At 35.9% G+C, this 27,935-nt stretch overlaps 2 protein-coding genes across 2 annotated transcripts in view; both read left to right on the top strand.

Moving 5' to 3' along the window:
* Positions 1 to 27,935, top strand: part of LOC109093063 (type II inositol 3,4-bisphosphate 4-phosphatase) — a 577,378-nt gene that overhangs the window by 320,573 nt on the left and 228,870 nt on the right. The gene's annotated exons all lie outside the window — the stretch shown is intronic.
* Positions 409 to 27,416, top strand: LOC109056032 (oxysterol binding protein). Its single transcript, XM_042763054.1, has 20 exons — positions 409 to 434; positions 559 to 729; positions 7,334 to 7,542; positions 7,643 to 7,799; positions 8,545 to 8,656; positions 8,792 to 8,990; positions 10,092 to 10,206; positions 10,380 to 10,440; positions 10,975 to 11,142; positions 11,226 to 11,471; positions 11,563 to 11,683; positions 12,799 to 12,902; positions 19,465 to 19,560; positions 19,708 to 19,895; positions 20,864 to 21,114; positions 22,188 to 22,235; positions 22,331 to 22,369; positions 22,950 to 22,988; positions 23,388 to 23,417; positions 24,587 to 27,416. The coding sequence occupies exons 1-20, from the start codon at positions 424 to 426 to the stop codon at positions 24,727 to 24,729; spliced, it is 2,508 nt and encodes an 835-aa protein (XP_042618988.1). The 5' UTR covers positions 409 to 423; the 3' UTR covers positions 24,730 to 27,416.

Here is a 27,935-nt window from a genome sequence, read left to right on the forward strand (position 1 = left end):
CCGTTAGCTGAATTAGCCGACAAAGTCATTTTACGTTTATACACATGCGTGTAAGCAAACTGGGTTTTTAATAAAACATTAACACGATTTATATTGTATCTCATGGCGTTATGAGTAAACTGTCATTTTAGCATTATTTGGACTCGTAGTTGTGTGTGAAGGACTCCTACTTACAGGCCTCGTTTATCTAAACAAAGTTTTAAATAGCCCGAGATCTGGTTGTTTTCGTTTATTACGGTCGTAAACACTGCTGTTTAAAGAGTTTTGTTTAAATTCGTGTCTGTAAACGTCATGAAGCGGGTTCACATAGTGACACGTAGGCGAAACGAGTATATTGAGTATAACACGTTTCAGCCGTGATATGAAAGATTTGGGCTGTGCTTCAAAACCTAGTGTGCTGTCAACCCACACACAACCCGTGAAATGCTGTCTAGGTAGGGAACGACACAACTTAGGGGTGTAGGTAAACATTCCAGGTGCCCTGGTCTTGTCCACAGTGTGAATCACACAGGCATGGGTGTCATCTAACCTGTTTAACCCTTTGTGTTCCCCCCCCAGACCCCCGTCAGACACTGTGAAGCCCCGGGCTGTCGTGATGTCGGAGCCCAGAATGCCCATCCCGGCCCCTGAGGACACCTATAAAGGCTGGCTCTTCAAATGGACTAATTACATAAAGGGATACCAAAGGCGCTGGTTCGTCCTGAGCAATGGCTTGCTGTCATACTACAGGTGAGTTCGTGACGTATTATGGTTTATCAACCTCTAGGGACAAAAAATAAATGAATAAATAAATAAAATGTTGTCTAGTATTGTTTCCATCAGACAACAGGTCTCCTAAATGTTGATAGGAACGTCTGATGTCCTAATGAACCCTTTGTGATGTTGTCAAGTGTTCTTTGGCCTTTCACCAATATCTGATAAGGTGCAAAGCTTTAGATAGTGGAATAACTTCATTTTCTTTGTATGACAAGCATCACTTTTGCTGATACTCATACAAACTTATGCATAACCGTTCCCATATTGTTTGTGGTTTATTGAGGTTACCTCAAATCATACGACTTCCTTCAAAACATTGGACTGGATGGACCAGTGTTGTTTTAGCATTATTTCTATACTTTTATCATTTTTATTAATATTTTAAATTAGCTTTCATTTTTATACCTTCAGTTTTCGTTTTAAATTGTATCAAACTTTTTTGTAAATTTGTAATGTGCATTTTTTATTTTTTTTATTATTACTTTTTAGGTTTTTATTTTTAAATATTACTGTTTAATTTAAAAAAATTTTTTTTTTGTCATTTTATTATTAGTTTTTTATTTTTAAATATTACTATTTAGTTTTAATTATATTTCAGTTTTAGAAAATTAGAAATGCTGCTTTGTCTGAAATAAGTTTTTAATCTAATATTTATATTTTATGTTATATTACAGCTTATTTCCAACAATAATGTTTTAATAGTTTTAGTTAACGATAACCCTAGGGTGTATGGATGCTAAATGGGTGAACAAACTCAACACCTTCTGGTAAGATGATGCCATTTTACGTAATAAGATTTGAGTCAGAGTTGATCTGGTGTTGAAGCCACATTCATCTCTGTCAATTATTAATGCTGCGTGCAGGAGCGCCCGCATGTGTGTCTGTTTGCTCGTGCGATCCTCACTGTTTGCTCATCAGTTTGAGATGAGAGGATAACACATTCTTTAAAATCCACCCTCGTCATCTGATGTTTAAATATACAATAAAATAACAAGGTCCAGTGTCTCAACAGTTGGCTAATTAGAGTATGTGCTTTATTTTTGACTACTTTGCTTATGTTGTCATTTTTTCTTGAATACGGAAATGAAATGTAAATGAATATTAAATAAATACTGTGCTTATGCCGCACCAAAGCAAATAAAAGATATCTGTAGTGCTTCATTTGACAATGCCTTCTAGCACTTTGTGAATGGATACACCACCATTTAAAAGTTAGTGTCAGTAAGACTTTTGTTATGTTAAAGAAGTTAATACCTTCACTTAGCAAGGATGCAAATTGATCAGAAGTGACAGTAAAGACATTTATAATGCTGTTCTTTTGAACTTTCTATTAATCGGAGAATCCTGAAAAAAATGTATTGCAAATCAGAATATTAGAATGATTTCTGAAGGATCATGTGACACTGAAGACTGGAGTAATGATGCAGCTTTATATCACAGGAATCAAATAGAAAACATTTGTTTTATATTGCAATAATATTTCACAATAATACTGTTTCAGTGTATTTTGGAATCAAATAAATGCAGCCTTAGTGAGACTTCTAATAAAAATATTGAAAAATCTTTCCGCAACATTTGGACTTGTGTATGTGAATAAAAAACATAAAATTCTGATCAAATTTGGCTTTGCATTAATTTTTTATGTAGTAACTTCTGATAAATCTCAAATAGAATTACTTTATAATTACATATATATTACTACATAGAAAATATTTTATTAATTGTTCAACATACAGTCGGTTACGTATGCAACTTGTAAATACTGAATTTTAATTTGAAACTGAGATATCAGTTTAACAGATGCTAAAATCAGAAGTGCATTGCATATACTGTTTGTTGTTATTAAATATACCCAGAAGTGCATTGCATTTGTTGTGTGATGTCATAATATATAAAATATTTGCACAAAATAACTTGGCCTTTTCAAAATACAGTGGAAACGTCCCGCTTATTCTGTTTGTTTAATTTAATTTAATTAATTTTTTTTTTTTAAGTTTTTTAGTTTTTTTTATGTTGTGGTGTTGTTTATTTTGTGGTTATTTTGTTGTTATGTAGCAATGCTCCGCTCTAAAAATTTTCATCTGCTAGAAATTGTTCTTTGAATTTTTTCAAAGCTATTAATCATAAACAACTAGAAAAGTCATGAAAATGCATAAGTCAAGTGGTGTGGCAAACCTTACTGTAGCATTATGGTGTAAATAAAAGATATAAGTGCACATTGTCTTTTCCACCTCCACATGATTGGCTGAATGAGTTTGGGTCACATGACAGTCTTAACAGGTCATCTCTGTTCAGGAGGATCACACGACTTAAGGCTTGATTTCAGCACTTCCTCTGGTCCTGCAGGGAGACCTCAATGGTTTCTCATCACTCATTGTGTGTTTGAAAGGTGCATCAGGAAATGTGGAGGGCGAGTAAGAGATTTCACAGTTTCACAGGTTACAGCCTCTGGACTGTTGTGCCTTGGTCTTGTGCCATGTCCAAACACAGCCCATCCAAACTGGTTTGCCTCATTTTTTCCTGCCGAGTATGAAAAATCCTGGAACTGGTGATTCATCAGTGTTGGCAAATTACAGTTAAAGACGGAAACTTTATTTATAATTTATAAATTTGGTACTGTTTACATATGAGCTGGTCACTTTTTACAGCTCAAGTTTATAAAATACCACAGTGCTATTTTACTATTATTTATACAGTATACTATTATAGAATTTATTAATACTTTGAATTAGCTTTTATTATTATTTTAGGTATTAAAGGGATAGTTCACCCAAAAATGAAAATTCAGTAATTAATAACTCACCCGCATGTAGTTCCAAACTTGCAAGACCTCCGTATATCTTCGGAACACAAATGAAGATATTTTTGATGAATTCCGAGAGCTTTCTGACCACTGAAACTATTTTACTAATGTCCTCCGTACCTTTCTGGGCCATAAAATGTTTCAGTTGTCTTGCTGTCTATGCAAGGTCAGAAAGCTCTCGGATTTCATCCAAAATATCTTAATTTGTGTTCTGAAGATGAACGAAGGTCTTACGGGTTTGGAATGACATGAGTGTGATTAATTCATGAAAAAATTTTAATTTTTGGGTAAACTATGCCTTTAATTTTAGTTTTAGTAATTTCATTATGTGCTTTAGTCATTTATTTATTTATTTATTTTTTAGCTTTAATTAATTTTTATTTTAGTTTGAGTAAATATAGTAGTATTCTTTATGAGTTGAGTTTATTGAATATTTTGCAATAAACTTTTAATATATTGCATTTTGCATTTACAGTCGAAGTCTTACATTTGATTTATTCGTTTTGGAGCTGGTTGGTTTGATTCATGTTCCAATTCAGAATTGTTTATTGAGGTAAATATTTTTCAGAATATCTGCTAAGATCATAAACATGAGGATCGTTTTCAGGCTGATACCAGATACTGTGATAGCAGCAGTAACTCGCCGTATCATTTGTCACATAAATGCTCAAGAGTGAAAGAAACTCTACCTGAAGGCATTTCGCGAATGCTTGCCTTTCAGTGCTAATTCATGAATATTGCATCAGATGCTGAAAAACAGCTGTCAGGGGGCTTTTGTTCAAGATTTTATTAGTTTAAAGAGAGCCTCATGAATGCTGCTCTAGCCTCACAAAACCAGACTTTGACTATCATTATGAAGTCTGAAACACATTGCGTCTTATTCTCACCACCTGTTTAGTGAGGGAGGGTCCGTCATGTAAACTGAAAAGCCCTGTTTATATTCTAAAGTAGGATATAAATACGACCAACTAAAGTGTTTTATCTTAAAGGTGCCATGTGTCATGTCTGGCAAAAAAATCAAGTCATACTCCACATTCCATACCAGATGGGGGCAGTATGCCTCAATAAAGTGAATTGGTCTACTCTAGAGTAACGGCACAGTCTCTATGCTCCGCCCCTACCTTCACAACAACCCTAGGGCCATAGCCGAAGCCTAAGAGGACGTTTTTGCCTCCAGAGGAACGTTGGGTGATGTCAAGTGATTTTGAAACATGACATCTTCAAGCTACTCCCCTTCACCTTTACCAGTGAATATGTTCATATTCGTTTTGTTCATATTACATTTTGAGTTGTATATACACATTATTTGAATTAAATTAATTTGACAGACAGCATTCTGTCAACGCGTGGCGGGGGCGGGTTATTTCTCTCTCTCTCTCTCTCTCTCTCTCTCTCTCTCTCTCTCTCTCTCTCTCTCTCTCTCTCTCTCTCTCTCTCTCTCTCTCTCTCTCTCTCTCTCTCTCTGGTTTTTAGTGAATTGTTGGCCTTCTGGAAATGTGCACGTGCCCACCCAGATTGACTGGTGGTCCGCCCAATCGGCACCAGATTAATAAAAACAATTAATTTTTTTAATTTTAATAATAACGAATTAATAAATAATTTAATTTTAATAGTTTCCTGAGGACATTTAAGTACAGTAGCTACAAAATAAAAATATTATGTCGGCATATCACGTGTCAGTCCAGTGATGCTATCACGCAACACCGCGGGCGCGTTTCAGACCGAACGTTTTCCGCGGCAAACTAACAAAGAGACTTTTCTCCGCAACAAACAGGATCCAAACGCGCCTGAGGTCATCCATGCTGACTGAACAACTTGGCACTTCTGTCCTTTGAAAGAGAACTTATTGACAGTTCGGATTATGATGACATAATCAGCGTTTTCAACTCAAAGCCCAGAAGACTCCGCCTGGTTTAGAGCTCAGGTAGCGCTGTGTGTGTTGTTATCTTATGCTGGCCCCCCGTGGCATTACTGCTGTTTCTGAAAGGATGGTTCGAGTTATTTCAGTTTGGGTGTAGCAACTCTTTTAACGAGTTTTATGAGACCTGTTGTTGTTTCTTATTTTATGTGTGGCATCATCTACCAGGCTGTTATCTGTGTTATTCTGCCCACTTTTTATGTTGTAATTTTCACTGTGTTTTTTTATGCTGGCCCGCCATGGCATTACTGCTGTTTCTGAAAGGATGGTCTGATTAGAGTTATTTTTATTAATAGGCTATTAAAAGCCTATTCATGTTCGGTTTGGGTGTAGCAACTCTTTTAACAAGTTTTATGAGACCTGTTGTTGTTTCTTATTTTATGTGTGGCGTCATCTAACAGGCTGTTATCGGTGTTATTCTGCCCACTTTTTGTATAATGTTCACCGTCTCCTTTGGCGTTTGTTTACGTTTTGTGAATGCACTTCTGGCTCTGTGTCTCGAAATACAGCTGAGTATATTATGGTATTTAAGTCACAATGAATGAGACGAGAGTTGTTCATTATGTCGCCTTGTTGAAGTAAATTTTATTTTTCCTTGCTTTACCCCGGTCCTAAAGTAAAAAAAGATGACTGTGTAAAAGAGTATAATTAAATTAAATGCATTTATGGTGAGATTACTACATTTTATTTTATTAAACGCATTTATGGTGAGATTATTATATTTTCATGTCAATCTGTGTTCATTTTGACCACGAACCATGCACTGTCAGCCTGTCACTTTAATTCAGCGCGTGCAGCACATCAGAAATAGACTCGGTGCGGAAACGATCTCTGCACTGCACCGAACATGGAACGGATCGCCGGACCGCATCCGCGCGCAGTGTGAAAGCTCTATAATACGGAGCCCGGGAATCAGGTGTATAAGATTAAAAAACCAGAGGCCCCTCCGTATATTCACCAGGCCCACCTATTAATGACCTTCTGTATCCTCCACTACTCTCGGGTTCATTATCATCGAAGACATTTCAAGCTTCTTAGGTAATGTTACATTTTAGCATCAGCTTGGTAGAGACGGGCTTTGGTAGATAACAGGTGACAACCGGATCGGATCTGTGGGTAAGTTATAGCTAGCTAATTATCAAACGCAGCTACGGTTAGCCATCGCTAACATTAGCACGTTTATCGAACAGCCTTCGATACGTTTCTATGTTATAACTTCCCGAAAAAAAATACGCAAACATATAAAACAAACTTCTAGCGAAATACTAACAGCATCTTACTTACCAATCCAAAAGAAATGTTGCAAGTTCGGAGTCGAAGCTCATTTCTTTCAAGTCCATCAGTTGTCTCCAGCGATGGAAAGCAGTGCCGATGTTTACTCTGGTTCGGCTCCTTTTCTTATCGGATTTGATTTGTGATTCCGAGCGCGGTTGTTTCCCTGTAGCGGATGGTGGTGGTAGGTGTCTCTTGCCAAGGCCTTCAGCCATCCTTCCGCTCTCTTCCCTGAACTGAAATGAAGTAGTGGGCTGTACTTTCCACACGATTGACATCAGGTTCAAGTACGCCCACAAGCCGTGCGAGTTATTCGTGTATCGCAGGTTGGCTGGTGGTTATGTTGCCCGCATACCGCCTCCCATGGCCGAAACTGGTATTACGACACCTGTCGGGCCGTGGCTAGTAATGCTAATGCTAATTAAGGTTGATATCTCTGCATTCTTTTTTTAATGACATCATCGCCCTTATTTCTTCTCATTCTTTTGATGCGTGTAGGTCATTTTTTGGATATTTTTACCTCAATTTTTACACATGGCACCTTTAAACACATCATCTGTTCTTCATCCCTTTTGCTCTTCCAGGACCCAGGCGGAGATGCGTCACACATGTCGGGGCACAATAAACCTGGCCACAGCCAATATAGCGGTGGAGGACTCCTGCAATTTCGTCATCTCTAATGGCGGCACGCAGACGTATCACCTGAAGGCCAGCTCAGAGGTGGAGCGGCAGCGGTGGATCACAGCACTGGAGCTGGCTAAAGCCAAAGCTTCCCGCATGCAGCTTGAATCGGGTCAGTTGGATAGGAATGGGAAACCACATTTCCAAGTATAGCACAAAAATGCACACTTTGAGGTTTTGTTTGACAGTTTTTGTTCCTTTTTTTTCTGCAGATGACTCCGGGGATGACTCCACTCCTAATGCAGCAGGTCAGAGCACAGGCTCACGCAACTCAGAGGTGCAGTCAACCCTCCGGACACTGGGCAGCAAGGTGGAGGATCTCAGCACCTGCAACGACCTCATCGCCAAACACGGCTCTGCTCTTCAGCGGTCAGTCCACCTTTCTCCACCTGTCTGGACACACTTGACTAAATTTATGGCTCTCATGACATTAATAACCTTTGCTTGAAATGTATTTATTATTATTATCATTATTATTATTATTTCATTCATATATTAATATATTTTTAAATTATTTTAGTATTTATATTTATTTACAAATTATTAAATTATTTACTTTTAATTAAAAATAATCAAAATAATTATATTTATATTTTATTAAAATAATATGAATATTTTGATTTAGCTTTTAATGTTATATTTTCAAGTAATTTAAATCAACTTACTTCAATTTATTTTATTTCAGTTATGTGTCATGGCAACATTTAATTTTTTTTCTCCAAATTTTATTTTATTTATATTTTAAGATATTATTAATGTTTTGATTATTATTTTATTGATTATTAGATATATTTGTATATTTATTTTTAGTTTATGTTTTAGTAATTTTAATACTACAACTTCTGCTTATTTTATTTCAGTAATTTGCCAAGGCAACATTTCTATTTTTTTTTTTCTTTCAGGTTTCTGTCTGTTTATCAATATATCTATATGCACACACACACACTCTCTTTATTTCATAGTTTTGATGATTTTACTATTATTTTGAAGTGTAGAAAATAGTAATATTCAAAAAACATTGATGTGTCTAAAACATTTGATTTTCCACCGAGATTCGGCTCATATAAAGTCTCTGTGTGACGTCCAATTTCTTTTTTCTTATGCTTTCTTTCAGGTCCTTATCTGAGCTGGAGGGAGTTCAGCTAGGAGGAGAGACGAGTGAAAAGATTCGACAGGTGACGGAGCGAGCCACTCTCTTCCGCATCACCTCCAATGCCATGATCAACGTAAGACCACCGAGCAAAACATCTGCTTTAGGGAAAAAGTGACTCACTGCCTCATTCACTTGTGGTTGTCTGTTTAGCACACAGAAACTAGAGTTAAACGTATTCTTAAAGATGCTCTAACAATCTGATACCCAGGCCTGCCGGGACTTCATGACGTTGGCTCAGACTCACAGTAAGCGCTGGCAGAAAGCCCTGCAGTCCGAGAGAGAGCAGAGAGTGCGACTGGAGGAGACACTGGAGCAGCTCGCCAAACAACACAACCATCTGGAGAGAGCCTTCAGAGGAGCGACCGTACTGCCTTCATCCCAGAGCAACCCTGCCATAGATAGCAAAGGTACTGTACAACTGAAACCAAAAGTCTGAGTGCCACAAAATTATATACAGACTAATATTTAAACTAAGATTTCTAATGTGGTGTCTTCGCTAGTTGCACACAACAATGAAGTGACAACTATCGATGTCTGATTCAAAAGTGGATGACTTTTAAAGGCAGTCTTTCAAAACTGATTCAGAATCGGTTTTTAATCACAGCACAAAGAAGTATAGCACTACATGTTAATAAACGGCAATATGTACCTAAATATACAAAAAAAGTTTGGGGGTTGGATGTTTTAAGTCACTTATGTTCACCAGGGCTGCATTTATCTGATCACAAATACAGTAATAACAGTAATAATGTGAAATATTTTTTACAATTTAAAATAACTGTTTTCTATTTGAGAATATTGTAAAATGTATTTTATTACTGTGATGCAAAGCTGAATTTTCAGCATCATTACTCCAGAATTTCTTCAGTGTCACATGATCCTTCAGAAATCATTCTAAAATGCTGATATACTGCTCAAGAAACATTTCTTATTATTATCAACAGTTGTGCTGCTTCATATTTTGGTGGTAACTTTGTGTAATGCATTTTTTCAGGATTCTTTGATGAATAAAAAGTTTAAAAGAACATAATTTATTTGAAAAAGAAATCTTTTGTAACATTATAGATGTATTTGATTTTACTTTTTTTTTTTTTATTTTGTTTAATTATTGATTAATAAAATTATTAATTTCTTTTGAAAAGAATAATTTTGATACAGTAAGGTAGTGTATTTCACAAAATTTTAATAACTAAATTGTTTTAAAAAATGTTTTGCTAATGCAGATGAGTCAACAGATTTTTGAATCGATTGAAATTTACAGTTTGAATTATACAATTTGGACTGATTCAAAATACTCCTTTTCTGTTCTTTAATAAACATATTGGCCTCTTAAAAAATTGCAATGAAACCTTCAAAGTATTCCTTATTTTTTTTAATTGTCAGCCAATTCCTTGTGAATATTGATAATTCTAACTCATTTCTAGATTTAAAAACTCCTGCTATTCATTTGGATATGACATACTGATGTACTGTTTATATTTATACTTCCTGCTTTCTCTGTCCTGTAGGCCCAGTTCCAAGAAAGGGTGATGCCAGTGACGAGGATGAGGAGAATGAATTCTTTGATGCATGCGAGGACGTTCAAGAGTTTATCACTGTACCAGCAGACCCCAAATATCACAGGTCTGTATTTACTGCTGCGCTCTTGTCGTTTATGCACATCCCTCGCTGTCCCTTCACTCTCTTCTGATATGAGTGTTACTGGACCTAAGTGTGTGTCCTCTGTCTTCCCTTCCCCTTCCTCCTCTCTCTCACTCTCTGGCTCTCTCATACGCTCTTTCCATTTCTCTCAGGAGATCCGGCAGCAATGTCAGCGGAATCAGTAACGAGCTGGGAATGGACGATGGGACGACGTCGGTAAGGCATTGTGTTGTTAGTGTTTATGTACACTGGCAGAATAATTATGACTTTTAATGTTTTTGAAAGAAATCTCTTAAGCTCACCAAGGTTCATCTATTTTACTAAAAATACAGTAATAGCAGTAGTGTTTTGAAATATTGTTACAATTTTAAAAATGTGATTTTTAAATGTTTCTTGAGCAGCAAATCAGCATATCAGAATGATTTCTGAAGGATCATGTGACACTGAAAACTGGAAAAATTCAGCTTTGTCATTACAGGAATAAATAACATTTTAAAATGTATTCGTATAGAAACAGTTATTTTAAATTGTAAAAATATTTCAGAATATTACTGTTTTTACTGTATTATTAATCTAATAAATGCAGCCTTGTTGAGCAGAAGAGACAACGAAAAAAAAAACATAAAAAATTTTAATTATTCCAGACTTTTGATCACCATTCTATGCGAGTCAAATTCGACTCCATGTGATGTCTATGTATCAAAAAACCCATATTGACAACTAAAGTTCATGTTTTTTATTCTTTCACAGCTAGATGAGCAGTCTCTGGCATCCAATCCCGAATCTCCACAGTCCCAGGAACTAGTGCCTGTGAGAAAGAGGCGGACCCGAATCCCAGATAAACCAAATTACTCTCTCAATCTATGGAGCATCATGAAGAACTGTATCGGAAAAGAACTCTCCAAAATCCCTATGCCTGTACGTTCATCCGTGTCTTTACGAGAATCCCAAACAGCCCAGATTCATTGCATTTGCTTTTAACGCATCCTTTCTTTTCACAGGTAAACTTCAACGAGCCCCTGTCCATGCTGCAGCGTCTCTCCGAGGATCTGGAGTACTACGAGCTGCTGGACCGGGCCGCTAAGTGCCAGAGCTCTCTGGAGCAGATGTGTTACGTGGCAGCTTTCACGGTTTCCTCTTACTCCACTACAGTTCACCGCACGGGCAAACCCTTCAACCCTCTGCTAGGCGAGACATTTGAGCTGGACCGCGTGCAGGAGAGCGGCTACAGGTCCCTCTGTGAGCAGGTGAGCCTTTGTTTATCCTGAGATAGAGGAAGAGCTGAACTGAAGCAAATTGTGTTTGATATCAATATCTTCTTCCTGTCTCTGTCTTCAGGTAAGCCATCACCCTCCGGCTGCAGCCCATCACGCGATCTCCGAGCGAGGCTGGACCCTGAGACAGGAGATCGCCCTGGCCAGCAAGTTCAGGGGAAAATACCTCTCCATCATGCCCCTGGGTAACTATTTATCCTATTTTGAGCCTTATCACAATGTTCAAGTTTTAAAATAACATGCAGCTTTCATTTAACTGGAAGTTTTTTATTAAAAAAAAAAAACGTATTATAAAACAGGAAGTGTAATGAAACAAATCCATTAGGAACAATGTCGAGTGAAATAAAAAAGTTTTTTTACACATAATAACATTAACTATGAACATGTTCAACTAACATTTGACTTTGAACTGTAGCAGTTTCAACAGTAAAAGTTGTTTTATAATTTAAAAAACCAAACTGAAACTAAATGTTTTGATTGAAGAGTGTGCCAGTGCTGTCTTTAAAGTAAGTATCACATGATTTGATATTTAATTTAATGCAACAACATAAAAACATTTTTAATTGCGACTTAAATATCCGCATACTTTTTTGATATGCCAATTTAAATGGTTCTATACAGGGTTGCCTAAACTAGGTTTTGTAAATTGATAAAAAAAATAAAAATAAAAAACTAAATCTTAAAAATTTAAAATTAAAATGTATAATTTTTTTGAAAATAAAAACATTCAAAAAACACTAAAACATATTTATTATATATTAAATACAAATAAAGATTTTATTTATTTTCATGATGTCATGTGACTATTAAACAACATCAGAGAACTGTAAATGTGTTGTTAGATTATTAAAGTATCTTAAAATCTCAGGGGGTATTTCAAGTAAATATTTTAAGTCAAAAGTTTTGGCTGACAAAAATAAAAATAAAAATAAAATTAGATTCTTTGCATTAAAGGGTTACTCCACCCCAAAATGAACATTTTGCCATTAATCACTTACCCCCATGTCGTTCCAAACCCGTAAATGCTCCATTCGTCTTTGGAACACAATTTAAGATATTTTGGATGAAAACCGGGAGGCCTGTGACTGTCCCATAGACTGCCAAGTAAATAATAGTGTCAAGGTCGACATGGGGGTGAGTGATTAATGACAAAACTTTCATTTTGGGGTGGAGTATCCCTGTTAATATATTAGTATATTTTGTTCATGTGAAAAAAGATGGATATTTGAATGTCTTATGCTTACATTTATGTCTTTAAGCAACAGTTTTCAAGCTCATTTTGAATTGCTTGTTTCTCCAGGTTCTATTCATTGTATTTTTGAGAAGAGTACCCATCACTACACCTGGAAGAAAGTCACAACCACAGTGCACAATATCATTGTCGGGAAACTCTGGATAGATCAGGTCAGAACACAGTCTGCTTATTTAGATGTGTATTTTCATATTATCAGCACCATTGTGTCTGTTACAAAATAAATTGATAGACTTGTCAGCGGATAATGCTACAGTAATTTCTCTAAATAATGTGTAAAAAAAATGTGCTCACTTCATTACCAGTCAGCCATTTTTGGTACATGTCACTTTTTTATGAACTTGCTTATGTCATTTAAATGATATCATGTATATACAAAAATTGACACACCATATTTTTAGTGCATTTAATTTTTTTTTTCCCCCAAATCATTAGCATTACTGGTGGTAGGTTTGCAAGTTACATTTGCATTATACATATGTAGCCCTTAAACTGTAATACCTATAGTGTGGCATTTTCATTTAATTCATAAGTGATAATTGTGTCTCTCTCTTTCTCTCTCTCTCTGGATTCAGTCAGGAGAAATAGACGTTGTGAACCACAAAACAGGCGACCGCTGTCATCTCAAATTCGCACCGTACAGCTACTTTCTCCAGAGACGTGGCCAGAAAAGTAAGTCAGCAGCCGTTCCACTCACTTATTTTCCCAGAATGCAGCCATGTCAGTTATTTCCCCTTTCATTAATCACCCTTTGTAGCTTTCATGTTCTGGATTTTATGTCTTCTTTCACTTCCTTCTTGTGCATTGGCTCTCTCTAGGTCACGGGGGTGGTGACGGATAAAGATGGGAAAGCGCACTATGTTCTGTCTGGGACGTGGGACGAGAAGATGGAACCTCTCGTGTGAGCAGAGCAGCAGAGGGGGAGAGAACGGCGCTGACGGACGACAGAAAAACCGTCTATCAGACACTCAAAGCCAAAGAGCTGTGGAAGAAGACTCCGCTGCCGTAAGAGTCATTTCCTGACGTGCGCAATTAAAGGAATATATCCCAAGTTAAGCTCAATCGACAGCATTTGTCTTTCCATTTCTTTAAAAAAAAATCAAAAATATGAGTTACAGTGAAGCAGACACGATGAAAGTGAATTGGGCCAATCTGTAAGATTAAAATACTCACTGTTTCACAATCACACAGCCACAAGATGTACATTGTACCAGTGTTAACATGATTTTAGAAAAAAAGAACTTTTTCTTGTTTATAAGTTGTCCAGTTTTATAAATTTGTTGCAATGACAACGTAACACCATTCTCTTTCAGTTTCATGCCAAAATAAAAAGTTCTGTGATTCACTTTTGGATGCAAAGAAATCAAGACAGACAACAAATTATTAGTGTAATTTTACTGTTTTTTGTTCTGTAAAATGAGTTATTATTATTTTTAAATACTACTTTTTTTTATATTTTACAGTACCACTAGCAATTCATTAGTTACATTTTATTAGTTTTTTTTTTTTAATAATAACGATATTTTGAAAATTGATGATTAAATATAAAAAAAATATTATTAATTTAGCTACTATTGTTGTATACTCAAATTTTCAAGGGGATATAAAATTATAGGCTTCCCATTTCTGCATTAAAATCCTCCAAAAATTGGTCCCACATATTACCATTGTAAGTGTTTTCACTGTAACCTTTGAAACAAGGGGCGAGTCAAAAGTATTTTTTTGTGGTTATTATAACACTATACCACAATGCTGTCAGTTTAACTTGTATTAAAACTCATTAAATATTAATTGAATTTATATATATTAATTAGAATAGACCAGACTTCCAAGGAAGATTACAAAGCCATTGCCATTGCCCAAATAATATTCCTGAGTAGTTGGAGCGGTGGTTTTAGTATTTAGTGCATGTTTTGGTGCTCAAGTGTGCATTCTGCTGGAATTTCTTGATCCCTCCATAATTTCCTGCCATTTCTCTCTCTGTGCTTTGTAGGGAAGGCGCTGAAAACATGTACTACTTCTCGACCCTGGCGTTGACATTGCACGAGCTGGAGGAGGGGTGTTGCTCCCACGGATAGCAGGAAGCGGCCGGACCCAGCGTCTAAGGAACAGGGCCGCTGGGAAGAGGCTAACAGTGGAGAAACAAAGGCATGGAGGAGAAGCATCCAGCCACCGTCCGCCGAGAGAGGGAGCGAGAGGCCAACCGCGCCGCCAGCCCTTCTGAAGAGGGTAAGGAGTCAGCGGACGGGGGTAAAGTCTCCTTTTATTTGTCATTCTACTCGTCTCTCCTCCTTTCTTCCGCCTTCTCGGTGTCTCTCGTTCACTCCCGTGTGTCTGTCTTTCCCTTAAGCTCTCATTGAGGACTCCATATCTGATTCGCCTCTAAAAAGCAAGTACTCCTGTTCTACTTCCTTACTTCCTTTTCTCTTTTTAATCGTCGTCTTCTGCATTTTCTCCCATCTCACAAACACACATGCAGACACTGTAATAGTGCTTATTTGCATGACATTAAAGGAATAGTTCACCTAAAAAATGAAACATTTTGTCATTTTGTTCCAAATCCACATGGCTTTCTGTCATCCGTGTAGCTTTTTCCATAGAATTAAACCAAAGGGACTAAAACGGTTGCTCTCCAAATAGTGCTATTTTAATGTCATTGATATACTATTATGGTATTTTTTTAAAATATTTTTTTAATTAGTTTTTTTCCTCCATTTTAGTAAGTAAGGTTTTTAAATTATTTACAAATTTAATTGACGTTTTAATTATTTTTTTGTGTTTATTTGTCAGTTTTATTATTTTTTTTTATGCTATATATCTATTTAGATTTATATTATTATATTATTTTTACTATTTGATTTATTTTTAGTTTAAGTAAATTTAGAACTTTCACTACACTAAATGAAAATTGGAAAATTTGTGCCATGGAAACTAACTGAAATAAAATAAAGTTTTTTTGTGTGTTTTATATTTATTTCAGTTAACATCGTTTTGTTTTTTCAATTAATGCAATTTTTGAATAGTTTAGGTTAATACTGGCTCTAAAATGACAAGTACCATAAAGTAGTAGTACACAAGTTTTGTAATTCTATGGTGCTGTTTTCTTAGAAAATTCACCTGTATTCTCCACGTATGAAAAGAAAATGTGGCATGTTGAAGTTTTTGGACTGACATAAATGTGAATAAATGACAGGATTTTTATTTTTGGTGTGAAACTGTCCCCTTAATAGCCAAGAGCACTTTCCCCGCCTTCATTATGCCATTCACTCATTGTGTTCTTTCTTTTGTTTTGTGTCTTAATTTTGCATCCCTCACTTTTTAATTTTTGGCTGCTCGTCTCAACTCTGATCAGATCTGAAGAAGTCGAGATTGCCAGTGAGCCATCTGAGACCACTTACAAAAGCAAGTACCATCCCATCCCTCTTCTCCTAATGCTCTGTTTCTATCATTTATCATCCAATCATCTTCATTTTTTCCATCTGTCTGTCCCTCCATCAGCTGACACAGATGAAACTTCCTCCGATCTTTCGCTATCAAGCAAGTAGCAGAATCAACACTGAAGTGTTGTTTAGTTGTTTTAGGCTGTTTTCACACTTGGTTTGATTGTTTAGAGGTCATCGAACACGAGTTTGATTTCACCCTCTGCAGATTTCTTTTTCTGATTGTATTGTGCTGCATTCATGTCATCAAAATTGATGCATAACCTATATATATTTTTTTTAATGCATTGCTTTGAAAAACCAATTATAAATCGTACTACTCCTTATGAACCCTATCCTAGATCACAGTTTTTGAGGCAATTCAGGTGTGAAAACACTGTTAAATAGAAACAAGCAGATAATTAGACTTTAGTTCTTATTTGAATTACTCTCTTGCATCATGCATTTTTGAAACAAAAGCATTTTAAATCACATGCCTGTGCATGTATATTACTTCCACTACAGTGGGCAGTGGTGAATGCATTACATTGTGAACTATATTAGACAGTATCATAAAACCAAACTACAGTCAATGTTGAAGTCCATTCCATGTGAATCTTTAATTTCCTTCTGGTCACATTCACTCCTCCCATGGCATGCTAACATCTCTCTCAATCTCTTTTCCTTGGCCTTTACACTCCCTCCATCTTCATCTCTGTGCTTCTGCAGCTGAAACCCTGCACGTCTCACACCCACCCTGCATACTCAAGCAAGGACCCACAACGCATTCTCAACTTCACACACAGATCGTACAAAAACAGTGTTTCGTACATGAAAATGGAATTATGTAACTGTTTAATAAAAGTGGAAAACTGTGTTAGAGCTACATTTTTACAATGTAAGGGGATCATGTTATACATTATACAACATAATACATTTGTTTCTAACAGCACAGGATCCACAATTAATGTTAATGTATTCATAATGTACTTATACACTGATTATCACAGACAATTACACACTATCATACACTTCTACACACATGCATCATGTTATAACATCACACACACTTATAAACTGGCCATCGTGCTGGATCACAAACTTTTTCACGTTGTGCCATTGTGAGCCCCTCACTGGAAAAGACCCTTACTGGTCCTCGTTTATACTGTTCTGGTGTCGCTCTAGATTGGAGGGCCCTTTATGGAGCTCCTCCAGTCAAAAGCAAGTAAAACATTCACACCAAAACCTTTCCACCCCCCTCGCATCTCTATGCTAATAGGGCTAGGTGGTATGATCAAGCAGGAAAACCACACTTTAACAGTTTATCCCTGACATGTCACATGGCCACTTCAACATTCAGTGTTGAAATAGTAGGTTGTTTCCAATATATAAAAGTGAGTGTGACCAAAAGTGAAAAGATACATGCATACCTGTGGCGTTAAATAAAATATAATTTGATATTTAATAATAAAACATAAACTATTACAAATGATATGTACTTCAGGTCAGTTAATCAGGTAAAAAAAATAATGAAAGATCATAACTAGAATTTAGAAATATTTGATATTTGTTGAGTTAGACATTATGTTCTCATAGTATTGTACAATTGTATCCTGAGATAGAGGAAGAGCTGAAACTGAAGCAAATTGTGTTTGATATCAATATCTTCTTCCGTCTCTGTCTTCAGGTAAGCCATCACCCTCCGGCTGCAGCCCATCACGCGATCTCCGAGCGAGGCTGGACCCTGAGACAGGAGATCGCCCTGGCCAGCAAGTTCAGGGGAAAATACCTCTCCATCATGCCCCGGGGGTAACTATTTATGCCTATTTTGAGCCTTATCACAATGTTCAAGTTTTAAAATAACATGCAGCTTTCATTTAACTGGAAGTTTTTTATTTAAAAAAAAAACAAACGTATTATAAAACAGGAAGTGTAATGAAACAAATCCATTAGGAACAATGTCGAGTGAAATAAAAAAGTTTTTTTACACATAATAACATTAACTATGAACATGTTCAACTAACATTTGACTTTGAACTGTAGCAGTTTCAACAGTAAAAGTTGTTTTATAATTTAAAAAACCAAACTGAAACTAAATGTTTTGATTGAAGAGTGTGCCAGTGCTGTCTTTAAAGTAAGTATCACATGATTTGATATTTAATTTAATGCAACAACATAAAAACATTTTTTAATTGCGACTTAAATATCTGCATACTTTTTTGATATGCCAATTTAAATTGTGTCTATACAGGGTTGCCTAAACTAGTGTTTTGTAAATTGATAAAAAAAATAAAAACCAACATCAGAGAAACTGTAAATGTGTTGTTAGATTATTAAAGTAATCTTAAATCTCAGGGGGTATTTCAAGTAAATATTTTAAGTCAAAAGTTTTGGCTGACAAAAATAAAAATAAAAATAAAATTAGATTTTCGCCCTCCAGGCTTGAGCCCTAATTAGATTCTTTGCATTAAAGGGATACTCCATACCAAAATGTAGTTTTTGACATTTATATGTTACATTCGTGTTTTTAAAAAAATTTAAGTTATCTTGGATGAAAACCGGGAGGCCTGTGACTGTCCCATAGACTGCCAAGTAAATAATAGTGTCAAGGTCGACATGGGGGTGAGTGATTAATGACAAAACTTTCATTTTGGGGTGGAGTATCGCTTTAATATATTAGTATATTTTGTTCATGTGAAAAGATGGATATTTGAATGTCTTATGCTTACATTTATGTCTTTAAGCAACAGTTTTCAAGCTCATTTTGAATTGCTTGTTTCTCCAGGTTCTATTCATTGTATTTTTGAGAAGAGTACCCATCACTACACCTGGAAGAAAGTCACAACCACAGTGCACAATATCATTGTCGGGAAACTCTGGATAGATCAGGTCAGAACACAGTCTGCTTATTTAGATATGTATTTTCATATTATCAGCACCATTGTGTCTTATACAAAATAAATTGATGGACTTGTCAGCGGATAATGCTACAGTAATTTCTCTAAATAATGTGTAAAAAAATGTGCTCACTTCATTACAGCCATTTTTGGTACATGTCACTTTTTTATGAACTTGCTTATGTCATTTAAATGATATCATGTATATACAAAAATTGACACCCAGTTTTTAGTGCATTTAATTTTTTCCCAAAATCATTAGCATTACTGGTGGTTTTGCAAGTTACATTTGCATTATACATATGTAGCCCTTAAACTGTAATACCTATAGTGTGGCATTTCATTTAATTCATAAGTGATAATTGTGTCTCTCTCTTTCTCTCTCTCTCTGGATTCAGTCAGGAGAAATAGACGTTGTGAACCACAAAACAGGCGACCGCTGTCATCTCAAATTCGCACCGTACAGCTACTTCTCCAGAGACGTGGCCAGAAAAGTAAGTCAGCAGCCGTTCCACTAACTTATTTTTCCCAGAATGCAGCCATGTCAGTTTATTCCCCTTTCATTAATCACCCTTTGTAGCTTTCATGTTCTGGATTTTATGTCTGCTTTCACTTCCTTCTTGTGCATTGGCTCTCTCTAGGTCACGGGGGTGGTGACGGATAAAGATGGGAAAGCGCACTATGTTCTGTCTGGGACGTGGGACGAGAAGATGGAATACTCTCGTGTGATGCAGAGCAGCAGAGGGGGAGAGAACGGCGCTGACGGACGACAGAAAACCGTCTATCAGACACTCAAAGCCAAAGAGCTGTGGAAGAAGACTCCGCTGCCGTAAGATATTTCCTGACGTGCGCAATTAAAGGAATATATCCCAAGTTAAGCTCAATCGACAGCATTTGTCTTTCCATTTCTTTAAAAAAAATCAAAAATATGAGTTACAGTGAAGCAGACACGATGAAAGTTATTTGGGCCAATCTGTAAACATTAAAATACTCACTGTTTCAATCACACAGCCACAAGATGTAAACATTGTAAGTGTTAACATGATTTTAGAAAAAAAGAACTTTTTCTGTTATAAGTTGTCCAGTTTTATAAATTTGTTGCAATGACAACGTAACGCCATTCTCCTTTCAGTTTCATGCCAAAATAAAAGTTCTGTGATTTCACTTTTGGATGCAAAGAAATCAAGACAGACATAATTATTAGTGTAATTTTACTGTTGTTCTGTAAAATGAGTTATTATTATTTTTAAATACTACTTTTTTTTTAATTTTACAGTACACTAGAATTCAATTAGTTACATATATTAGTTTTTTTTTTTAATAATAAAGATATTTTGAAAATTGATGATTAAAATAAAAAAAATTATTAATTTACTACTATTGTTGTATACTCAAATTTTCAAGGGGAATATAAAATTATAGGCTTCCCATTTCTGCATTAAAATCCTCCAAAAATTGGTCCCACATATTACCATTGTAAGTGTTTCACTGTAACCTTGAAACAAGGGGCGAGTCAAAAGTATTTTTTTGTGGTTATTATAACACTATACCACAAATGCTGTCAGTTTAACTTGTATTAAACTCATTAAATATTAATTGAATTTATATATATTAATTAGAATAGACCAGACTTCCAAGGAAGATTACAAAGCCATTGCCATTGCCCAAATAATATTCCTGAGTAGTTGGAGCTGTGGTTTAGTATTTAGTGCATGTTTTGGTGCTCAAGTGTGCATTCTGCTGGAATTTCTTGATCCCTCCATAATTTCCTGCCATTTCTCTCTCTGTGCTTTGTAGGGAAGGCGCTGAAAACATGTACTACTTCTCGACCCTGGCGTTGACATTGAACGAGCCGGAGGAGGGTGTTGCTCCCACGGATACCAGGAAGCGGCCGGACCAGCGTCTAATGGAACAGGGCCGCTGGGAAGAGGCTAACACTGAGAAACAAAGGCTGGAGGAGAAGCAGCGCACCGTCCGCCGAGAGAGGGAGCGAGAGGCCAACCGCGCCGCCAGCCCTTCCGAAGAGGGTAAGGAGTCAGCGGACGGGGGTAAAGTCTCCTTTTATTTGTCATTCTACTCGTCTCTCCTCCTTTCTTCCGCCTTCTCGGTGTCTCTCGTTCACTCCCGTGTGTCTGTCTTTCCCTTAGCTCTCATTGAGGACTCCATATCTGATTCGCCTCTAAAAAGCAAGTACTCCTGTTCTACTTCCTTTTTCTTTTCTCTTTTTAATTGTCGTCGTCGTCTTTTTCTCCCATCTCACACAAACACACATGCAGTCACTGTAATAGTGCTTATTTGCATTAAAGGAATAGTTCACCTAAAAATGAACATTTTGTCATTTTATTCCAAATCCACATGGCTTTCTGTCATACGTGGAGCTTTTCCGTAGAATTAACCAAAGGGACTAAAACGGTTGCTCTCCAAATAGTGCTATTTTAATGTCATTGATATACTATTATAGTATTTTTAAAATATTTTTATTTATTTTTTTTCCTCCATTTTAGTAAGTAAGGTTTTTAAATTATTTATTTACAAATTTTAGTTTACATTTAAAAAATTTTTTGTGTTTATTTGTCTGTTTTATTAGTTTTTTTAAATGTATCTATTTAGATTTTATATTATTATTATTTTACTATTTTATTTATTTTTAGTTTTAGTAAATTTAGAACTTACACTACACTAAATGAAAATTGGAAATTTTGCCATGGAAACTAACTGAAATAAAATAAAATTTTTTGTGTGTTTTATTTTATTTCAGTTAACATCTGTTTTTTCAATTAATGCAATTTTTGAATAGTTTAGGTTAATACTGGCTCTAAAATGACAAGTACCATAAAGTAGTAGTACACAAGTTTTGTAATTCTATGGTGCTGTTTTCTTAGAAAATTCACCTGTATGCTCCACGTATGAAAAACAAAATGTGGCATGTTGAAGTTTGGACTGACATAAATGTGAATAAATGACAGGATTTTTATTTTGGTGTGAACTGTCTCTTTAATATCCAAGAGCACTTACCCCGCCTTCATTATGCCATTCACTCATTGTGTTCTTTCTTTTTTGTTTTTGTCTTAATTTGCATCCCTCTTTTTAATTTTTGGCTGCTCGTCTCAACTCTGATCAGCTGAAGAAGTCGAGATTGCCAGTGAGCCATCTGAGACCACTTACAAAAGCAAGTACCATCCCATCCCTCTTCTCCTAATCACTCTGTTTCTATCATTTATCATCCAATCATCTTCATTTTCCATCTGTCTGTCCCTCCATCAGCTGACACAGATGAAACTTCCTCCGATCTTTCGCTATCAAGCAAGTAGCAGAATCAACACTGAAGTGTTGTTTAGTTGTTTTAGGCTGTTTTCACACTTGGTTTGATTGTTTAGTCTCGAACCGAGTTTGATTTCACCTCTGCAGATTTCTTTTCTGATTGTATTGTGCTGCATTCATGTCATCAAAATTGATGCATTAACGATATATATTTTTTTTAATGCATTGCTTTCAAACCAATTATAAATCGTACTACTCCTTATGAACCCTATCCTAGATCACGTTTTTGAGGCAATTCAGGTGTGAAAACACTGTTAAATAGAAACAAGCAGATAATTAGACTTAGTTCTTATTTGAATTCATTCTTGCATCATGCATTTTGAAACATAAGCATTTTAAATCACATGCCTGTGCATGTATATTACTTCCACTAGTGGGCAGTGTGAATGCATACATTGTGACTATATTAGACAGTATCATAAACCAAACTATAGTCAATGTTGAAGTCCATTCCATGTGAATCTTTAATTTCTTCTGTTCACTCCTCCCATGCATGCTAACATCTCTCTCAATCCTCTTTTCTTGCCTACATCCCTCCATCTTCATCTCTGTGCTTCTGCAGCTGAAACACTGCACGGCTCACACCCACCTGCATACTCAAGCAAGTACCACACGCATTCTCACTTCACACACAGATGCGTACAAAAACAGTGTTCGTAATGAAATGGAATTATGTAACTGTGGAATAAAAGTGGAAACTCTTGTTAGAGCTACATTTTTACAATGTAAGGGGATCATGTTATACATTATACAACATAATACATTTGTTTCTAACAGCACAGGATCCACAATTAATGTTAATGTCTTCATAATGTACTTATACACTGATTATCACAGACAATTACACACTATCATACACTTCTACACACATGCATCATGTTATACATCACACACACATTATAAAATGGCAGTCGTGGGATCAAACTTTGCGTTGTGCATTTGTGAGCCCCTCACTGGAAAAGACCCTTACTGTCTCGTTATCTGTTCTGTGTCGCTCTAGTGGAGGGCCCTTATGGAGCTCCAGTCAAAAGCAAGTAACATTCACCCAAAACCTTCCACCCCCTCCATCTCTCTGCTAATAGGGCTAGGTGGTATGATCAAGCAGAAAACCACACTTTAACAGTTTATCTGACATGTCATGCCACTCACATTCAGTGTGAAATAGTAGGTTGTTTCCAATATATGCATACCTGTGCTTTAATAAAATATAATTGAATATTTAATAATAAATACATAACTATACAAATGATATGTACTTCAGCTCATTTAACAAGTAAAAATATAATGAAAGATCATAACTAAATTTAGAAATATTTGTATAGTTGAGTTTTTGTTTGAAATTATTTTGAATTTTTTTTCAATTAATTTTTTTTTTGTTATTTTTTATTTTATTGTTTAATTGTATTTTAAAGTGTAATTATATTACATTAAGTGTACTTACTGTATGGTTAGGATTAGGATGGTTTGGATTTGCATGCAATTATGCTTAATTTATTGTTATTATAATAGTACGTACATGTAATGTGTAAGGTCACTGCAAAAAAAGTGTTACCAGTATTTAATATATATACATTTTTATTTGGATGGCCATTTGCTTTCACACTAATTGTAAACCATTCTAGAATCCAAATAAATCCTATCCTAAATGATTTAGGTAATTATTTGTAAAACAGGTTATATGCAAATCTATGTAAAATAGGTGTGTGTATGTCACACACACTCCATAGTCAAATGTGCTGAAGTATGTTTTATTTGTAAAGTATTTTGTGCAGAAATTAGCATTATGTAATATATATAGGTTCATTTTTCAGCAAAAATAACTGCATTCTTATAAATCCTTCCACTACAATATAATGTGATATAAAGTGCTGGTCATGCCACCTACCTCTAAATGTTACCAATATATTTTTCCTCCTTTTGTTCATTATTTTTTCTCCTGAGTTGACCATGTGCTTCTCTTAGCTCCTGTTTATCTGCCTGTTGTGTAAATGTAGAGAGTGATTAGCGTTGAATCACAGATTGTAGGTGATTTGTGTTTAGTTTAGATTAAATAGTTTAGTCAGCATTTGTCTTGTAAGCTCCAGGCTAGATTTGACTAAAGCTTCTGTTGAGTTACTAGCAAGCTCATGTACCTGCTGTTCTTTAATTAAGTGACTGTTTGTTTGCTTTTGTATGTACGTGTTTGTTTTGTCCGATCAGGTGGTCACCAGGACAACTACACGCCGATGTGGTTTGAGCGGCTCGTCGACCCGATGACAGGAGAGCCCACGCACATCTACAAAGGAGGATACTGGGAGGCCAAGGAGCAGGGCTACTGGGACTCCTGCCCAGATATCTTCTGATCCCAATCACGCACATGCCCCACCGTGCCCTCACTGTACCGTTTCCCAGAAAAACAAAAAAACGAAAGCTCAATCAGCTGCCCCCTTCTCTTTTCCCGTATCGTAGTATATTGAGATACGCGTTCTCTCTTTCACCAGCCGCGCTCTACTCAGTGGACAATAAGGAACACCGAAATGGTTCGGGAACTTTCTCCCACCACCATCCACTGTGTGTCTCTCTGTTTTCCTCGTGTTCACAGGATTATTAAAACATAGGGTCTGTGGTTCAGTAAATGCTAGAGTTAGGAAAACATATCCTTCCGAATCCCTTTCCCGCTCCACACATCTTGCTCAAGCTGTGGACGTCACATCCTTAAACATCCGGGGGATACGAAGGCCTGTTTGATTGTGTGTGTGTGTGTGAGTGAGTGAATTAGTGCATGTGCGAGTGAGTTCAGAGAAGCGCTGTAATCTTTTCATTGAGCGTGTTTGTGTGAGCTCGCCTTGGTTTGTGGATTTTAAAGGAATGGTTTGCACAAATATGAAAGATCTGTCAATGATTACTCACCACCTTATTTTTTTTATTTGCAAAATATGCAGCTCTTTTCCATACATTGACCACTTGTCAAACAAGATAAAAGTATCATAAAAAATAATCTAACAATGCGATTTGTGATGCTATATTCCAAGTCTTCCATATCTATATGCTAGTTTTGTGCAAGAAATTTGATACTTGTTCTAACTGGCACAGCAATTACGACACACAAGAACCAGTGGTGTTTTAGAGTCAATAACTTGATGAGACGTCAGATCTTCAGTGGAGGGGAAGATTATAACTGAATAACAATGTAAAGTTCAGTCTTTTCCTCACACTGAGCCATTGTATTACTTAAAATATAATGTACAAGCCGTATGCATCATTTTATGGTGCTTTTTAGTCATTATTTTGGTCCATTTTGGAGCTCTGATGGACTGTAAACTGTTCTACAGAAGAAAAAAATCATGAAAGTATTCTATGCGATTTGAGATGTTATATTCTTTCTTTAAATAATATTTCAGAGCTTTGGCAGATGGGAAGATTATCACTGAATAACAATGTAAATTTCAGTTTTGATTCTTTTTGGAGCTTGACAGCCTATAAATTGTTCTACGGAAAAGAAAAAACCACCATGAAAGTAGTCTATGTGAGTTGGGACGATAACGAAATTCAAAAGTTATTTGAATTTATATGATAGTTTTGTGCAAGGTATTCTTAATACCTACATAGCTTTGGCAGATGGAAAGATTGGCAGTGAATAACAATGTAAATTTCAGTCTTTTTATATTACTTGACATACAACACACAAGTCATATGCTTACTTTTATGGTGATTGTAAGTCATTATTTTGGTCCTTTTTTACCAACAACGTGGGTTTGAATGACCCAAAGGCGAGTAAACAGCGAAGACATATTCATTTTTGCATGAACCATTCCTTTTAATCCCATCATATCTGTTCAGTTCTCTCAATCACTCTGCTTCTAATGAGGGACAATGTAAGCATCGTTCTGATATTCTTACTAACACTTAAATCACTTAAAAAGACTAATCAATTGTCCAGAGCATGTTGAGAACCTCTAGAACAGCATATCTTATTGATGCTCGCATATGCAGGAGAGCCACATAAAAGCATCAGTGTAGCCAGAGAAAAACGCTGCACTGCTTGAATTTAGCGTCAATGTTTGAAACTGACAAGTCGCTGTGATGTGTAGTGTACGTAAGACCAAAGGATCTACTCGTTTGTTGATGTTTCCCCTTCAGCCTGGGCACAGATGCATTATGGTCTCCTCTTGCTCGCGTGGAAAGCTGTGAGGAGAAGGACAGTGTCCACAAACTGAGGCGCTCGAGTGTGTGTGAGTATGATTGTGTGTGTGTGTGTGGGCACGTGAGGTCAAGGGAGTCTCAAACCAGTTTGTATGTGTGTGTGATCATGAGTGATGTATTTGGAGTTTGTTGTATATTCCAGTGAAACAAAAAAAGAAAAATCACATTTTATTTTCAAGTGTACTTAAACAAATGTGTGGGGAAAAAAAACAGAATACAGCAATGCAAAAACATTGCGGATATTTGTGTGTATATATATCAAATAATGAAGTAAAATATTCATACTATTAATACCAATCCTTATGCTGACACTGACAGTTAGAGTTATAATTATGATGGTAATTTTGATGTAGTTTGAGGGTTCAGCACAATTATTTAGATTTTTATTTTTTTTTGTCTGTTTGATATGGGAAGCCAGGACCCATTCTTGTTTTCTTCATATCAAAGACAAAACATTTGCTCGTTGTCCTTAAATGGATTCAGACTAATGGACATTTTATATATATATATATGTATATCTATCCCATCATCCTCCTGTTCCGTTAAAACAGCAGGTTTACTGTGAATTCACAGTTTTACTGCTGTTTGTAATAATTGCAGAATCTCTTTTCTTGGTTTGCAGTCTTTTATTTGTACAACTGTTCAACTTGTTCTTTCTTGATTTGATTTCTTTGACTGTCATTCCTTAAGTTTTCCTCACTACCGCTGGTTGGCATTCTTCTTTTTGTTTGTCCTGTTGGTGTTGTCCCTCTCTTGGCCTCTGATCATTGTGTTACAGCACAGAATTGCTCTTGACTTTCGTCATGGTGCAGATGATAGTGAAATAAAAGCTGGTTTGAAAAGGAAATGATCAAAAAACAACAGTCTGTCTTTATGAATGGTCACCTTTTGCATGTTTTGCATATTTTGCAAGTGACTATTCTAAGAGATTATCACTAAAATGCAGCTGATAAACAGTAAGTTTCAGTTACCTATCTTTTGCATCAAAGCGGCACAACCCTTTTTACCGTAAAACCTTTTTCTCTTCAAGTTATGCTGCTTAAGCAGGCTTCTCATGAGATTTCCAGACCTGATATGTTTTTTCTTCCTAGTTGTTCTGCTCCAAAATATTTCATTGCCTAAATATGGCAAGAAATTCCTCAGTTAGGGTTTTTATCTTATCTTATTATTTATCTTATCTTATTTTAACTTATCTTATTATTGCACCCTAATGGAAAAGACTCTATGAAGTGTTTTTTAATAATTATAGTTGTTTGGAAGAGTAAATGCATTGAAATGCATTGGTCAAAGTGTCTTCAGTTTTAAATTTTCAACTCTGAAGCTCCTAAAATATTTCATACAAAAAAAAAAGAGTATGAATAAAATA

Source organism: Cyprinus carpio, chromosome A1 (genome assembly GCF_018340385.1).
Source record: "Cyprinus carpio isolate SPL01 chromosome A1, ASM1834038v1, whole genome shotgun sequence".
Taxonomy (NCBI): domain Eukaryota; kingdom Metazoa; phylum Chordata; class Actinopteri; order Cypriniformes; family Cyprinidae; genus Cyprinus; species Cyprinus carpio.

Excerpts from the sequence above, each read along its gene's own strand:
- LOC109056032 (XM_042763054.1), top strand. Across the intron at positions 19,561-19,707 it reads CCAGAGACGTGGCCAGAAAA|GTCACGGGGGTGGTGACGGA; the intron begins GTAAGTCAGCAG and ends GGCTCTCTCTAG. Across the intron at positions 23,418-24,586 it reads TTATGGAGCTCCAGTCAAAA|GTGGTCACCAGGACAACTAC; the intron begins GCAAGTAACATT and ends TTGTCCGATCAG.